Below are 16,666 nucleotides of genomic sequence, written 5' to 3'. Positions count from 1 at the left end.
CCACAGTAAACAGAATAATTAATTACCCAGACAACTATTGCTTGAAAACTTTATCGGAAGTCATTATTGTTAATTGTAAAAATGTGATATGTAAACAGAAATTGTCCTGCAGTTATTTTGTCATTGTACATACTCGCACAAATTATGCAGGCCTATTTTTGTATTTCAATTATTGTAAAGACAATGTAAAGCATTTTTTTTGTTAGTAATATTATTATTTTCTCAACAAAAGCTCATATTCATAAGTTCGACTGTTTTGTTGTTGATTTGACCTGTTATATGTTCCGAGCTCCAGCACAGTAGGTGGCGGTGTGCACATTAAAGTGTTTTCAACGTTAAAATCCACTGGTGAAGAAGAGCCGCGCCTGTGTACGCTTCCTCATTTTTACGGCACCGCCATTAATCCCCAGCATAACTAACGTAAGGTAGGACCTTCAGTTGTGTTAAGAAGTGTCGCTTCTGGTACAGGTTTGTGTTGTTTTGTTGTGAGGATTTGGGGGGTTTGTGTATCTGTGTATTTTACTGAACCTTAAGGGTATACATTTTTCCAGAATGTTCTCATTACAGGTAGCTAGCAGGCAAAAGTTATTCTAACGCGTTACCTACTAGCTAAGGCTAGCCTGTTCCTTTGTGTTTGTTATTTAGCCTTGTTCCATTCCTTTTTGAAATAACTTAGCATTAGCTAAACCGTTATACTACCTAGCTGCACCACAACCACACCATCTTTGTGATAGCTGGCGCGCTTGACAGGTCGTGTCGTGTTGTCAGCTAGTTTACTTAGTTTGGTTTTCTACCACTTTGATTTGTAGGAAGTCTGACTAGCAAACTACACTTTTGCTGTAGTAACTTACAAATGAAACCTTGGATTTGTTGGGTACCTAGTTGTAATGTTTTTCTCTGGGATGTGCGCTTAGCAAGAGGTAATGCTTCTTTTCCCCGCAAAATGAGCAACAATAGCTAGCTCTGTTGTCAGTACGCTTACGTTAGAAAGTTGGCGAACTAGGGGTGCTATCTTAGCACAGGTTTTGCCGTGTGTGAAGGCTGAAGATGGCGTCAAATCGATAAGAAAACCTAAGAGTTTTCTACAAAGCTCCGTAATTGAATCATACTGTGGATGACATTATAGTAGTTCCATACTATGGTTAAACAAGTGTAGGGTCCCCACTGTTTACCAGTGATTTTGAATTAGTCACATGTTAACGGGTAATGAATTTAGGCTTGCCTCAAAGAAATGTTTGAAGATATATCAGTAGTCTTGCTTCAGTTACTCTTAAATGTGGTGCATACCTTCACAGATCATAGAGACGAGTAATGTTGTAAGATTTTACATTGTTAACAAGATGTAGCTTGCACTATACTATAATAAATTACTTGACCATCAGATTGTAACCTCTTGGCTGTCTGTCTGTTTTGCTAATCTTAGCAGACAACTTTCATGAGGTGCAATACAGCCTCTTTCATACATAAGCTGGGACAGATGACAGGGACAATGCACAACAGTCTAACTAAGATTGCACCTTGCTTCTCCGTTTCACTCTGGTCTTATTGACAAGGTAATGAAGTGGCTCCCTTGTCAGTCTTAAGGATAATGCACTTGCTTAAGATGCCACAAGATACAGTGCAAGGTACTCTGAAGGAGATTCAAGTTAATTTACCTTCTCTCCTGAGTTTTAAGTCAGAGTTTCTACAGTTATAGTGTAGCTAGTATGATTAGATGAGAAAATGTATTTCCTGTTAAAAATGTTTTCATAGCTCCTGTAGTCTACTTTGTACATATTTTAACATTTAAAATGAGGAGAAACACATTGGGTCAGATCTGGGATGGGTGAAACTACATCATAATGTATTTTCATGCAAAATGCAAAATACTCCTAAGGTATATGTATCAAAATGAAGTGGTTTACAAACACTGTTTTCTAGTTGCCATGAACCAGAGTCAGATATTATTTATTTAACTGATTTTTAAAGTGAATTTTGCTTTTCTTTCAAAAACAGTGCACATAGAAAAAGCTGATGTAGATGGGTTAACAGTGTAAAATTAAGAGATGGGTAAACCTGTTATACCTAGAATAAAACAAAAAAAAAAGACCAGTCAGTTAAAAAAATCAAATAAGGCATAAGTGTTGCACTCTTGGTCTTAATGTTGTCTCATAAGCCAGGACTTCGCCTGTAAAATACTTGACATCAGAAATATCTTTACAAAAGTAAAATTGAAGGAGAAATGAGAATAGCCACTAACATGCCTTCACCCCGGCTGCTCCCTTGTTGCCTTTAAGGACCACTAACTTTTCTACTAGCTCAACTTTGAGATGTTGTCTGTGCAGCCTGAATATCGTAACACCAAATGAAAACTTGCTCTGCTGGAGCTGAGGATGGTTAGATTGTATTGAACCTCACAAAGAGGAGTTTGATTAGAGAATGGAATTAGAGAATTAGAGAAAAGAGTGCCATCTCCTTACTTTGGTCTCCTTTCCTTTTGACACTTCAGTCACCTTTGCAAACAGCTGAGTCTGCCTGTATGTTGCAAAAGCTGATGGAACGTTCATTGAATTCTGTTTTTTGGGTCTCAAACTCACCAAGCGCTTTGGGGTGCATTCTTTTCAAGTTAGTTTTAAAATTTGTTGTCACCAACACAGAACTACATATGATGTTGTTCTTTGTGCACAGTTCACATTCAGCCTGGACTTCACCAGTTTCCATTGCTGGCACATTGAGTACTTTCCATCCAGTATTGCAGATCTCACAGCATGTGGCAGTTCTGTTTGCATTTGCTTGTGCTGATTCCTCTTGGGGATCATCAACCCCTCTTTCTTGGTGTGACATGTTTAAGATAAGTTAAGTTTGCCTGGCCACCAGTATAAAAAAGTGATGTATGTGAGACTTACTTCAATAGCTTTTTAAGGTAGGCCAGTAAAATTTATTATGAATTAACATAATTTAAAGTAGTAAGTTAAAGTGCTGGCTGAGTTATACTGTCAAAGGTATGTGATGTCTGATAATTTTAGCACTAAACTGTATTTATTGCAGTTAATTAACTTAATAAATGCTAACAAATACTAGTAAGTAATCAGGGACCAGGCTTTCAAGTTTTAGGCATAAGTAGGGCTGAGCGATATGACAAAGAAAAATAAAATCTCGATTTTTTTTTTTTCAAAGCCATGAACGAGTCTCGATTTTGATTTTGATTTTTTAGCTCTTATACTGAACAAGAAAAATTTTCTTCAAACAAGGTATTTTTTGTTATAATGTGCAAAAGCAATGACAGCCAGCAACATCCTATGACACTGATTCTCAAAGTGTGATACGGGCTCCCTCTAGTGGTACGCAGAGGAATCACTGAATTAAATATAAATTCAATAAAGTTAATTTAAAAACATGTAATACTATGACAAACTACAATGGATGAAGATATCTTATCAACTGATGACTAAAATGAGATACAAATTAAGTTCAGGCTTTAAAAAAGTTTGCTGGTGCTTCTGGGTAGCCGGAGCTAGTTAGTTTGAAACTGCTGCTGACATCGACTGTTAGCTACAGTAGCTGCTACAGGCTGTGATGGCAAAGGTGGAGGTGGCTAAATGATGAAAAGTTCGACAAAACTGCTATCGTGACTTCAATCTGGGAAGAGAAGTGCAGATCAGGAGGAGAATGTTTCAAGCACGAGAACTGAAGAGGACGAGGGTGAACCGAGCACAGGTGCTAACAGTGGCTACTTTGGTAGCGGCAGTGAAGTCCCCAGAGCATCTGCTAGCAGCAGCAAATGGTACAAAACAGTGAACTACATCACACTCGAACTGCATCAAATTTGGATCTATTTGGAGCGGGAGAGAGAAAGAGCCCAGGCCGCAGTGTGTGGTATGTGGCGAAGTTCTCAGCAATGAATGCATGAAACCATCGCATCTCGAACGGCACTTACCTTACAACCAAACACACGGCGATTAAGGACAAACCAGTGGATTTATTATTTTTTTTACAAAAACGTGATGAACTGAAGCAGTCAAAGTCCACCATTGAATCCTGTGGTACACCCATAATCAAAGCACAGGAAGCTTCATATCGTGGCAGCCTCCGGATCGCCAAAGCCGGTAAGCCGCACACAACGGGGAACAACTGTGTCTACCTTTAGCCAAAGAGATAACACGCATCATGTGTGGAGAGAAAGCTGCCAAAGAGTTAAACTTGGTGCCGCTTTCAAACGACACTGTGTCACGGAGAATAAAAGACATGGCTGACGATGTTAAAAAGAAACTGATTGAGCGCATTAAAAACAGTCGATATTTTGCCATCCAGTTTGACGAGACTACAGATGTCGGCACAGATACAGATGTAAAGGCAACAAGGGCTGCTCCCTTGTTGCCTTTAAGGACCACTAACTTTTCTACTAGCTCAACTTTGAGATGTTGTCTGTGCAGCCTGAATATCGTAACACCAAATGAAAACTTGCTCTGCTGGAGCTGAGGATGGTTAGATTGTATTGAACCTCACAAAGAGGAGTTTGATTAGAGAATAGAATTAGAGAATTGGAGAAAAGAGTGCCATCTCCTTACTTTGGTTCTTAAGAAAATGCAGGAGGAATGCTCAGGAGGACTTTATGTTCTGCCAGTCACTTGAGACCAGAACTACAGCAGAGCACATATTCCAAGTACTGGATGCATTTATCTAAGAGATCGGACTGGACTGGAAAAAGTGTGTGGGAGTGTGTACAGACGGTGCGAGGGCTGACAGGTCGTAACAGTGGAGTAGCAGCTCGCATCTGAGAGGTGGCACCTGAGATGCGCTGGACTCACTGCAGCATCCATCGTGAGGCGCTGGCAGTGAAGAAGATGCCTGATGACCTGAAGTCTGTGCTGGACTCTGCTGTCAAAACTGTGAACTTCATTAAGGCCAGACCGATGAATGCTCGCTTATTTTGTGTGCTCTGTGAGGAGATGGGCAGCGAGCATGTCCAACTCTTGCTTCATACTAAAGTAAGGTGGCTTTCAAGAGGAAAGGTGCTTTTCGAATTGCACAGAGAGGTCCAGATGTTCTTACAGGACACAAATTTCCCCTTGTCAGACATTTTTGAGGATACTGTGTGGCTTAGTCAGCTGGCATACTTGTCTGACATTTTTTCACTTTTAAACGAACTGAATTTGGGACTACAGGGACTCTCCATCAATGTCTTTGACGTGCAGGACAAAATCAGTGCGCTGCTGAAAAAGTTGGAATTATTTGAAATCAAAGTCAAGACAAGTGATGTTTCAGCTTTCCCTGCTTTGGAGAGTTTTCTGTCTGACAATGACCTGACGCTTGATGATGGAGTCAGGGAGAACATCACTGCACACCTTGTGTCGCTCAGACAACAGTTCCGTGATTATTTCCCAGTGATGCCTGAAGCTGAAGCTAGCAGCTGGATAAGAAACCCTTTCAGCATCGACACCTCTCAAATGGCTTCAGAGGACTTAACTCTTGGTGAGCAGGAGAGTTTAATAGAGTTGTTTTGTGACGAAACATTGAAGGCAGCTTTCAGTGCGCTTTCTCCTTCCTTTTGCAACCATGTATCTGTGCGAGAAAGGCTTCTCTTCACTTGTCATACAAAGTACAGAAGCACGGTGGACACTGAGCCAAACCTGAGACTGAAGCTGACCTCCATTGACTTAGACATCGCAGTACTGTGTTCACAGAGGCATGTGCACCCATCACATTAAGCTCATGTAAGTTGTCACCAACATGATGTGTTTACCTGTATTTAAGCACAGTGCTGTGTTAATGTTCAAACTGTGTATTTACAATGTTTAAAGTGGCTGACGATAATAATAAATATTCTTATTAGGAATAAAACTGCCTCGTTTTTGAACTGTGCATAGCTGTAGCTGAATAGTTAGGCCTACTACGCTACTGTATGTTGGTCATTATGGTGGTACTTGGAGAGCCAAATATTTTCTGAGGTGGTACTTGGTGTAAAAAGTTTTAGAACCACTGTCCTATGATATAAGGTTAAAACATAAACAGTCAACAACACCTATGACACATCGTGACAGTCAAAAACAGTCCTTTCAATTCAGATCGGAGCAGCTTTGAAGTACAGACACACCAAGAAAAGTGCAACAACAGCAGCAGTTTTTACAGGTTTTCTGCAAGAAACACAAGCCTGTCTACAGTTTCAGGATGGAGGGATGCCCTCTGGCAGGTCACAGTCTTTCCAGCTGCACTGAAAACCAGCTCAGAGGGAGCACTGGTTGCAGGAATACAAAGGTATTTCCTCGCCAGGCAGCTTAGCTTGGGGAAGTTAGACTCATGCTGCTTCCACCAATGAAGTGGATCTGTATCAGGGTCTGTGTGAGGGAACATCAGATAGGCAGACAGCTCTGCTTTGATTATGTCCTCTTCTGACAGGGGAGTAGATGGGTGTGGCACGGTCTTCCTAAAAAAGCTGGCTAGTGATGTCTTTTTCTTTGGCACAACTTTAGCTTTATCTTGTTGGTTGCATAGTGGGCTGCTCGCTGCTTGAACAGTTTTGTCAGGCTGATCTGTTTTTTTTCTCACCTGGCAGAGACATCAACTCTATAATAGCTTGTTCTTTCCATCCACTTTGTCATGTTCTATGTAAGAAGTGCGGAACCAGGGGGTCCAAGAAGGAGGCAATAGACAGGAGTTTGTCTGTGGCAGGATCACTGTATTTGCTATTGAGGCACTAAAGTGTGATGTGTTTGATGTGTTTTGTAAGCTCTGTCTCACCCTCCTTTGACTGTAGAATGTAGTTGTTAAACAGATGAAGCACTGGTTTGAGGTAGGACACACTAACATACTCTTTGCCTGATAATGCATCAGTGAATTATTGCAGTGGACTTACAGTTTTGTTCACTGACTCCAACACATGTATGTCTTGCCACGTAGGTACTAGCTGCTGAGACTTCTTGTCTGAACTCGGTACCCGGGCTATGGCTTTCTCCTACTCCAAAATATCATTTCATTTCTTGTCTGGAACCCCATCTGGCTGGGGACTCTGTAATGAGCTGATGAGTGGGTAGGCCCAGCTCAGCCCGTGCAGAAGCCAGGTCTCCTCTTTTCCAGCTGAAGGAAAATGCACTTACAACTTTCTTGCAGACCCCAACTGCACAGTCAACCCGCAGATCTTTCACACCATTTTCTGTTAAAAGGATTCAAACTTTGTGAAAATCACAGTCATGTATGGCTTGCCGATATTATCGGCCGGTATGAGCTGATTGCGGATAAATTGGTATTGGCATTTATAATGGTCAATAAATGACAATTTAAAAAGGAACGGAGAGACGGAAGATGGATCCTTCAACCATGTCATGAGTGTTGTCATTGCGTAGTTTGTCCACCAGAGGGCACACTGAGTGGCAACACACGTGTTTGAAACACGGCAAATCACAACAATCAGCTGACCCAAGCAGAGTCAAGCAGAGTAGCCCATGACGGAGTTCATGGTAAATTGATAATTGTCACGTGAAATACATTACTTAAATAATAATAAATTTCCCCCATCACTTCTCCTCTTAGCCTAAATAAACCTGACAATGTTCATGTCAGCCATGCCTGGTTTTGCTGCAGTTACATGAAAGCCGGTACTGTCAGTCAAACATCAAAATTACCTTTAATTTTACGGTAATTGAGTGGTGTAGGCTAAGCTGTTGACAAACTTGATTGTAATAGGGCTGTTGCGGTGAAGGAATTTCCCCTGCAGTGATTTAGGGTGGCTAAACATTGCGATATGCGGTATTACCACCTTTTTTTTTTTTTTTTTTTTGCAAATTACTTCATTTATCCTGATTTTAGTGCTGTGTAAATAAGCTTTATTCGTAGGCTATTATTAGGTATATTGTTGCTTTTTAAATGACAAATATGACTTTATTATGCATTATGTTATTTTGGTGAAGACTTAAATAACTACACATAACAGATGTTAGGGAAAATCTTTGTTTATGTAATGTTTCGGAAAAAAAAAGTATTGGCTGATATATCATTATCGGATTTTTAAATCCCCAAATATTGAAATCGGTATTGGTCTTAAACATCCTATATCGGTCGGGCTCTTATAGCTATGTTCACCTTCTCCTCCTCCGTGCCACATTATGTGCCCATACCACTGAAAGATAAGACATTGAAAAGAAAAAACCTGAAAATACTTCAACTCGCGAATACTTTTCGTGTGAACTTGTCATTACTTTTCATTTGTGAGAATCCCTGTTTTCACTGACATTGAGGTTTTACAGTGCATTTCTCCTGGTGTTTTAGAGTTACTGGTATGAATAAAAAATAGATTTAAATGTGTACTGATGATGTGGGGAAAGCACACAATCTCAATAGGGAAATTTGTTATGGGTCCTGAGAAGCTGGCAGTGTAGGGCTGTATGCCTGCATCCTGATGAGTGTTCCAATCTGTCACCTGTGATCTGTAAGACTATTTGCTGTATTTCTAGATAAGAGAACCTTTCCAGCTCCGGTGGGTCCATCTGTCTTCACCAAGCCAGAGAACTTGAATTAATCCTGACTTGAAATCATCTCTGAGAAATGGGCCTTGGCACTCTAGAAATATGCAACTTGCTATTAATCTTACATTGATTTATTCCTAAATGAGTGGCTTCCTTTAATTATGATAAATACGAAGTGTTTGTATCTAGCAAGGTAGTAGGTAGCTAGCTACGTAACTTGGCAGGTTATTATTTGGGCTTCTGTAAGATTATATCTGTCAAGATCTTTTGTAAAATTTGAGTTTTCCCTGTTTTGACAAGCAGTGTTAATAATCTCCTCTTTGAGTCATTTAATATTGCTTTTAGCCAGAGATGCTGTATTATTAGGGAAGGGAAAGTGGTCATAAGTGCTGTCTTTTACATACTCTAAGAGTTCCATTTATCTGATGCTTTAATATTAATGTTTTCATGTTTATGACATGGAGACATCATTTTAAAACGGACTTTACTGGCTTGTACCCAGACAAGCATGGGTACCGTAAATGTTCTGAATTCACAAATTGAAGCAATATTAACAAAGAACTGATATGTAATGGTATGCTTTTACTTTTACTGGTGGAAACTTCAAGTTGAGTTTTTGCTTCATGTAGTTTGAGCGTCCAGTTGGTCAAAGGCAGTTGACTGTTTTGTTGGGGCAATTTATAATTCATATGGATTGGGGCAATTTATCATTTAAAAGTTAGGTGAGGTATGCTGTACAGGTGTACAGAATTTAATTATTTAACAGGGTTGTAATAAAATGTTGTGAAAAGCATGACAAATTGCAGCGTGGAGCTGAAAATGGTGTCCAATACCAAATCTGTTTTTTTTTTTTTATTATAACTGATCTCCTTAGAACACATCCAAAATGTGCGCTCCGCAGTTTTAATTACATTGTCTTACACAAGGTGCAATAAATAAGGAAACTATTTCAATTTAAGGCATACTTTATGGCTTTCATTGAAAGCATAGTCATGTGGACAACTTCCTTTAAAGCTCTAGAGTCATTTATTTTAGAAGTCTGCATGACAAGTGATATAAGAATTTGGACTTAAAACAGGAAATTTTATATAATATTTTTAAAAATTTGCTATTTTATGCCCCAGGAACAAGGCATCTTATTCAGTTGTAATTTGTTTACATTCAGATTTTCCTCAAAATATTGTGACAGTATCAATCCTTGATCCCAGTAGCATGTATCAAACCAAACTGTCTAGTGATAGCTAATGTTGGTGATGATTTTCTCTACCTGCAATATTAATATTAGCAGACAGACTGTTACCATCAGGTATTTGGTTAAACTTAAAGTTTAATGATTATTATTGTAAAGGAAGTATTTTTATTATTTATTTTTATTGTGCAGAGATGTAAATATAATTTGCTGTGCAAACCAAACAAGTTTACAAAATATTTATGTTGGAGTAGTAATTCTTGGGGAAATAGTTCTCAGAATTAGACTTGTATTAGATGCATTGTCACTAAGGACACTTGCGGTACATTGAGTTTCTTCCAGAAACTTTTGTAATTCTACATTACTTGAAATGTAGACTCACTGAACACTTAATATTGAAAACATCTTTTTGTGTTTATTTTATACTTTTTATGCTGAGCCACTCCAGCACCCTGTAACACTGTAACTATATATGAGGGGATTTATTTTCCAATTCATCAATGCAAAGAGTATAGATACTTAATTTGAGCGCTGTATTTATATTAGACACCCTGTTTCAAGAGTAAATTATAAATCAAATGAGTTGTGTTTCACTTAAGTCTGCTATTGGCACAATAATTTTTCCTCACAAGGTTACATCAGAAGCAATCAGAGAAAAACTGGTTAGCTAAACTGAGTTATGGCTGTACTTATTGAGCTAACATGTAAGCAGTCCTGTATGAGTGATTATGAGTGGTTTACATTTCCAACCACACCACAGTGTGGTGTTGGTAACACTAATTTGGTGTAAAAAAAACCCATCACAACCAGCTCCCCTAATGTTTATGTTATTTATTTGAATCTGTTTTGCTGTATTTGTAGAGCTACTAGGAAACCATCAATGCATCTATCTGAAACACAGGAAAACATACGTGCTCTGGCTGCTGGAACTAGGCAAGAGCATGCATGCTCTTTACAGTTGTTTCTGTTGCCTTATATTATTGTGTGGAAATACTTTGATTGGCAGGCATAATTGGGTTGCTGTAATAGAGATTTTCAGCGTTCTTTATCATCATCATCATTTGGCCCCAGCCGAGATTGAAGTCACTTGAAGCCTCCAGGCTTCCCTGTCCTCCATCAGTCTGGCCAGATCTTCCATGGGCAGCTGAAGGTCTCTGGCAATGGCATCGGTGTAACTGAGAGGTCTCCTACCCCTGTTATGGCAGGGGAACCTCAATTATAAAAGGTCTGAGACGGCTTGTTCTTTGCCGTGCAAGCAGTGTCCAGCAAAACTAGCTCTGCATTGTGCTACAATGGTGGAAATTGGTGGTAAGTCACCATAGATTTTAAGCTTTGTTCGATGTTTTCACCGGGGTATGTTCTTGACCCTCACAAGAAGTTTTGTGTAGGTGCCATCAAGTCTGTCCTGAAGATCTTTCTTCATAGTCCATGTTTCTGCAGCATTAAGCAGAATGCTCTCGACACATGTCTTGAAGAAAGCTACTTTTGATTGATCTCAAATTACAGACTGCCAGATGTGGTGCAGTTTACTGCAGGCATTCCATACTTGTCCCTTGCGTATTATAAAGTCTTTCTTGCTATCTGCAACGTATGAGCCTAAGTATTTGGTCACCTCTTTGATATGTGTGCCATCACATGACACAATCATCTGGTGCCCTCCTTTTCATTAATTACCATATATTCAGTCTTCTTCGCATTTGGAAAAAGACCTTCTTTGGCTGCTGCACCTTCAAGAGATGTTAAACGATCCTCATCCTTGGAGTTGATCAGCTGTAAGTGCTATATCATCAGCATAATCAAGATCTGTGAGATGCTTACTCTTGTGTCTCCTGGACTTATGAGGTTCGCTAGTGAGACCTTTGGTGTAGTTAGGGTCCATGGACTGTCTTAAGAGTTAATTGACAACAATGACAAAGAGAGAGGGTGCCAGTGTGACTCTTTGGAGGATTCCAGCAGGAAACGTCTTGGTAGGACTGTCCATGCTCTGAACAAAACTTTAAGGGTTGTTGTACATGATTGCAGTTGCCTTTACAATCTCCTTAGGTATGCAATAATTCAGAAGTATGTGTAGCATAACCTTCCCATTGACACTGTCAAAAGCCTTTGAAAATCTATGAACACAGTGGCTGCTCTTCTCTTGGAAATTTTCATCTCTTTGATGATTCTTTAAGGGCAAGGATGTGGAGTAGAGTGGATCTGCCCTTTCTAAATCCTTTCTGGTTGGGTCGAAGAATAGAATTGAGATGTGGTGTGATCCTGTTAAGGAGCATTGAGTTGTAGATCTTTGAAGCAATGGGAGACATTGTGATACCTCTGTAGTTTTGAGGCAGTCGAAGATTGTCTCTCTTTGGTAAAGGAAAGATAGAGGACTTTGAGAAGGCATCAGGTTTGTTTCCATTGTAAGTTTCATTACAAAACTGTAAAAGCTGTTCTTGAAAGACATGGCTTTTCCAGATGACTACTGGTAGGTTGTCAGGACCTGGCGTCTTGGATTTTCTTAGTCTGGTTAGGCATGTCTGAAGTTCATCCATGGTGAAGGGGCCTGTTTTCATTGGAAGGGTGTCATATCCTGTGTGAGAAGAAGGTGTCATTTAGATCCACGTCATCTTGCTCAGGCTTGACAAGAAGTGAACTGATGTGCTGAGACCACAGATCAATCCGGTGTTTAGTGCTATCGCCTTTAATGTGAATCAAGGGGGCTGCTTTCTTGTTTGTGAGTTCCCTGAGAACCTCCCACGCTGCAGAGTGCCTATTCTCAAGGTGTGCTTTCTCCAACTCTTCGGTTTTAGCCTTCACATGCTCTTCAAGGACTTCAGTGTAAGTAGCATATAGTGCAGCTTTAGCTTCTTCAAGCTTTCTTTTTGATTTTGCATTATTTTTGGCTGCGGCTCTTTTCAGTTCATTCCTGGCTTCGGTAACTTTGACACTGGTTGCAAAGTTGGTGTTCTAATTCCTTCAAGTTGGGAGTAATTCCAGTGAAATCTCTCTGTTTTGCTTTGCTTGTGTTTGTTACGCTTGTGAAAAATCCAGCTGGTGAAAAACCAACCACCCTGGTTGGTGGACCAAAAAGTTCAATTTGGACCCTATATTTCCCATCTGTCCACATTAATACAGCAATTATTATTAAGCTTACAATCAATTATCCATTCAGCTGTTATAAGGCCAAGGAAAAAATCATCAATCTGCTAGTCATGTTGATCTATTTGCCTTGATCCTGTTTGAATGCCACACATCTCACCTCTGACATTTATCACTTGTTGGGCTTAAAGCAGATTACTGTAGTTTCATGTAAACCTCAGATCCATATTGCAGTCAGTAGCTCTTTTTTGTATGCTGGTATTTGATCTATTTGGGATGCATTAATTCAGTTATTGTTGATCTTTTAATCCTGAATTGTGGACAAAACGACTAAATAGTTTTGTTTTAATATCAGTTTTGTTGCTTCAAACACTTTCCACAAGCCAAATATCTTTCTGTCTCTCACTTGTCGTGCAGAGGGAATGATGTCTGGAATGGGGGGTGGGAAGCGTGCAGCAGGACTTGGCGGGGACAGCCCTACTGGACCTCCTGAAAAGAAAGGGAAGAAAGAAGAGAAAACTACCACCACATTAATTGAGCCTATTCGCATAGGTGGTGTCTCCTCCACGGTAAGTTGTTCCAGTCCATTGACTGTTCATGAAGACTTCACATTTTAGGGCAATTCCCTAGCATTTATGCTAAATTTTTTGCTGAAACTGTATATTTTTACATTTTGAGTTTTTCTTGGTTTATCGACTATCTTGCATGACTTTACCACTGAATGCAAAGGTTGTAAACCATCAACAGCAATTGTTGTCAGTCACCCAATGTTAACCCTTTTTTGAGATATCTGATAGGGACTGTGTTTTTATACCTGCACCTATGAGATAAAATATCTAGTCTGGTTTTCCCTGGTTTCTCTTCCATACCTTCCAAACTATTTCACTGTTCCAAATATTGTTTTGGAGTACTCTATTTGAATTGCTACAAAGCCAAAAAAGTTATTTTATTCTGTGTACAAAGTGGTAACTGGTTTTGGGCAGGATGTGGTAATTGCAGTTTTCTGTTAAGATGAAATGTGCCCATTATTCATTAAGTATCTCAGAGTAGAAGTGCTTAAATTCTGAGAGTGACATCAATATGGTCCTACTCTTACTAGTAAGAGTAAAATGGATTTATCAAGATTCTTTAGACTTAAAAGTACTATCTCGGCAGGTATTTACAGGTCCTCACAAGCTGTTCTTACAAGCTGTTCTCTTGACTGCAAGGATGTTGGTCTATGCTGATGTAATGGCATCATGCGGTTACTGCTGACTGCATGAATGTACCACCATTCATTCGTGCCATGAGCAACCCATTCCATATCATCCCAAAGATGCTTCATTGGGTTGAGGTGTGGGGACTGTGCTGACCACTCAAGCAAAGTGATCTTTCTGTCATGTTCCTAGTGCTATTCTGAGACTTGTGCTCTGTGACATGCTGCGTTTTCCTGCTGGAAGTATCCATGTAATGAAGGATAAGGTATAGCCAGGAAAGGGTGCACCTGGTCAACACCAGAGTACATATATGATGTGGTGTTCAAATGTCACTCGTTTGGTATCGAGGGACCTAACCTGTTCCAGGAAAATATTCCCCACACCATTACACCACTGCCACCAGCCTGTACCATTGACACCAGGCAGGATGGGTCCAGGGGATATATGCTGTTTGTGCCAAATCCAGATGCTGCAGTCAGCATGACACAACAGAAAGTGGGATTCGTCTGATGTTTTTCCACTCCTCAGTTGTCCAGTCTTGGTGGTGGTGTGCAAATTGGGAGCCATTTCTTCTTGTTTTGTTGTGCATTCTGAGATGCTGTTCTGCACACCTTACACTGCACCATTATTTGCCTGTTTGTTGCATGCCTGTAAGCTTGCACCACTCTTGCCATTCTCTTTCGCCCACAGGACTGCTGCTGACTGGATGCTTTTCATTTGTCACACCATTCTCTGTAAACCCTAGACAGTGTCATGCAGGATTTCTGAGATAATGCAACCAGCATGCCTGGCAATGATCATCATGCCATGCTCAAAGTTGCTTAAGTCACTCTTTTTGCCCATTTTAATATTCAATGGAGCAGTAACTGGTACTTCTTTGCCTGTCTGCATGCTTTATATAGCAAGCCATGGCCAAGTATCTGTCAGAGTGATCCATTTTTATGAACAGGGTGGTGTACCTAATAAACTGGCCACTGAGTGTAAAAGGTTCATAAGGTTATGTGTAGTCTTATGGAGATGGGAACTGGGGGGAAGAGGAGATTTCTTGCTCTACGCAAATAACAGGCAACAGTCCTGAAAAGGCCAGTTACAGAATAACAGTTTGTGCAATTGTGCACAGTTTCTGCAAGCTGCAGACTCACCTTGGAATATGTGTGATTTCTTGTGTCCATTTTGCTAAGGGAAAGTCAGGAATTAGGGCAATATTAAAGTGAATTTTATTGATTATTAATGGGAAAAGGTGGTGACTTTACGATGATCGACGTGATGTCATGGGATTTCAGAGGTTGTGGGTTTGGACAGATTTATGAGAATTGTGTAGGCTTTTAGATTGCTTCTCAGTAATTTTAGTCAAGTTAGATATGTTGCTACTGGTTGCATTTACTGAACAGACTGTATATATATTGGCTGTTGGATCTGCTTGTGCCTTGAATCTTGTGACGTTAGGTGTTGAAGATGTTGCAGTTTCTGTCTGAGTGACAATGCTAGTTGTGCATGTTTATAGAATCTTTGATAATAATCATTTTTTAATATTTGCTTGTTCTGTATCTGTTTCATCTGCAGGAGGAGATGGACATGAAAGTGCTACAGTTTAAGAATAAGAAACTATGTGAGCGTCTAGAGCAACGGCAGGCTATGGAGGATGAGCTACGTGAGAGGATTGAGAAGCTGGAAAAGCGGCAGGCCACTGATGACACCACACTTCTTATTGTCAACCGCTATTGGAGCCAGGTGACACAGTCTAACAAAGTCTTTTCATTGCTCATTTATAATGTGTTTGCATATGCCTCAATGCACATACATGTCAATGTCACCTAGTCTTCATTATAGTTATTAGGATGTCAAACACTAAATGTCGCACTAAAAGGGACTGTATTGTTTTTATTCTTCTTTTGAACTGTTTACAATCTGTTTTTATGCCTTTTACCCCTTTATACAACGCTGTTTTTTGGTCCTGTACTTAGCTTGTCTCTCTGAGACAGTGTGAGCGCAGAGGCAAGAAGAATGCAGTCAGTCAATGCGCTTGCACAGAGCGAGCAGTAGTTTTTGCACTTCAGGATATAGAGTTACACTGCAGTGGTGTGGGCACTTCAGGATAAAGAGTGCACTGCAGTGGTCTGGGCACCGATAAGACAGGTTCTACTCCACTGACGTAATCCAAGCAGCTCATAGGTGCCTGATGCGTCGCAGGTTGCAACTCGTAGGTGCCTGATGAGTCTCAGGTTTCCTGAGAGTTGAGACAAGCAACCTTAACTGACATACTTAACTGGTTATCACTGGTTGATGGAATTTTTTAAAACCTTCTCATGATGTCTCAATATTGAAGAGAAATTGTGTAGATAGGACGTTTTTAGGGGTGCTCAATTTGTCAGTGAAAAGTTGCTACAGCTAACACTGTGGGTATCAGCAACTGCACATGAGATTCATCTCACCATGAAAACTTCTGTCCTCACAAAGGAGCTGTTTTTCACAGAACAAGTGCTACAGTGCACTACAGTGAAGAGTGCCAATTGGAGGATAGGCACAGCTCTGGTAACATCATGTAAGGGGCTCATAGGTGCCTGTTATTTTAAGGAGAAAGTTGACACAATCTGCAGGTCCTTCAGTCATCCCATGATCCAGTCACACTGCCATTAGCCCTACATTACCTGCCCAGCCCTATCCACTTTCACCCTGCTTGCAAACACAAAGGACTCAGAGCTTCTGATGTCTCATCGCCCAACTACGTTTTCCTTAGGTCCACTTTACTCTCCTCTTCTCCAGAA

At 40.2% G+C, this 16,666-nt stretch overlaps 1 protein-coding gene across 3 annotated transcripts in view; it reads left to right on the top strand.

Annotated features, from left to right (window-relative positions):
* The first annotated feature begins 348 nt into the window (after positions 1-348).
* rnf40 (ring finger protein 40) overlaps positions 349-16,666 on the top strand; it is a 62,284-nt gene continuing 45,966 nt past the window's right edge. The window contains exons 1-4 of one of the 3 annotated variants that reach the window (XM_036535835.1): positions 414-468; positions 12,417-12,444; positions 13,123-13,274; positions 15,465-15,632. In XM_036535835.1, the coding sequence (XP_036391728.1) occupies positions 13,128-13,274; positions 15,465-15,632 (315 nt within the window). In that variant the 5' untranslated portion in view covers positions 414-468; positions 12,417-12,444; positions 13,123-13,127. Of the gene's footprint in view, positions 469-12,416; positions 12,445-13,122; positions 13,275-15,464; positions 15,633-16,666 lie in introns of all 3 variants that reach the window. The other 2 variants (XM_036535844.1, XM_036535829.1) reach the window with 2 other exon arrangements.

The sequence above is a fragment of the Megalops cyprinoides genome, chromosome 1, assembly GCF_013368585.1.
Source record: "Megalops cyprinoides isolate fMegCyp1 chromosome 1, fMegCyp1.pri, whole genome shotgun sequence".
NCBI lineage: Eukaryota > Metazoa > Chordata > Actinopteri > Elopiformes > Megalopidae > Megalops > Megalops cyprinoides.
Note: the sequence above shows the minus strand (reverse complement) of the source record. Positions and strands in the feature narration are given on the sequence as shown.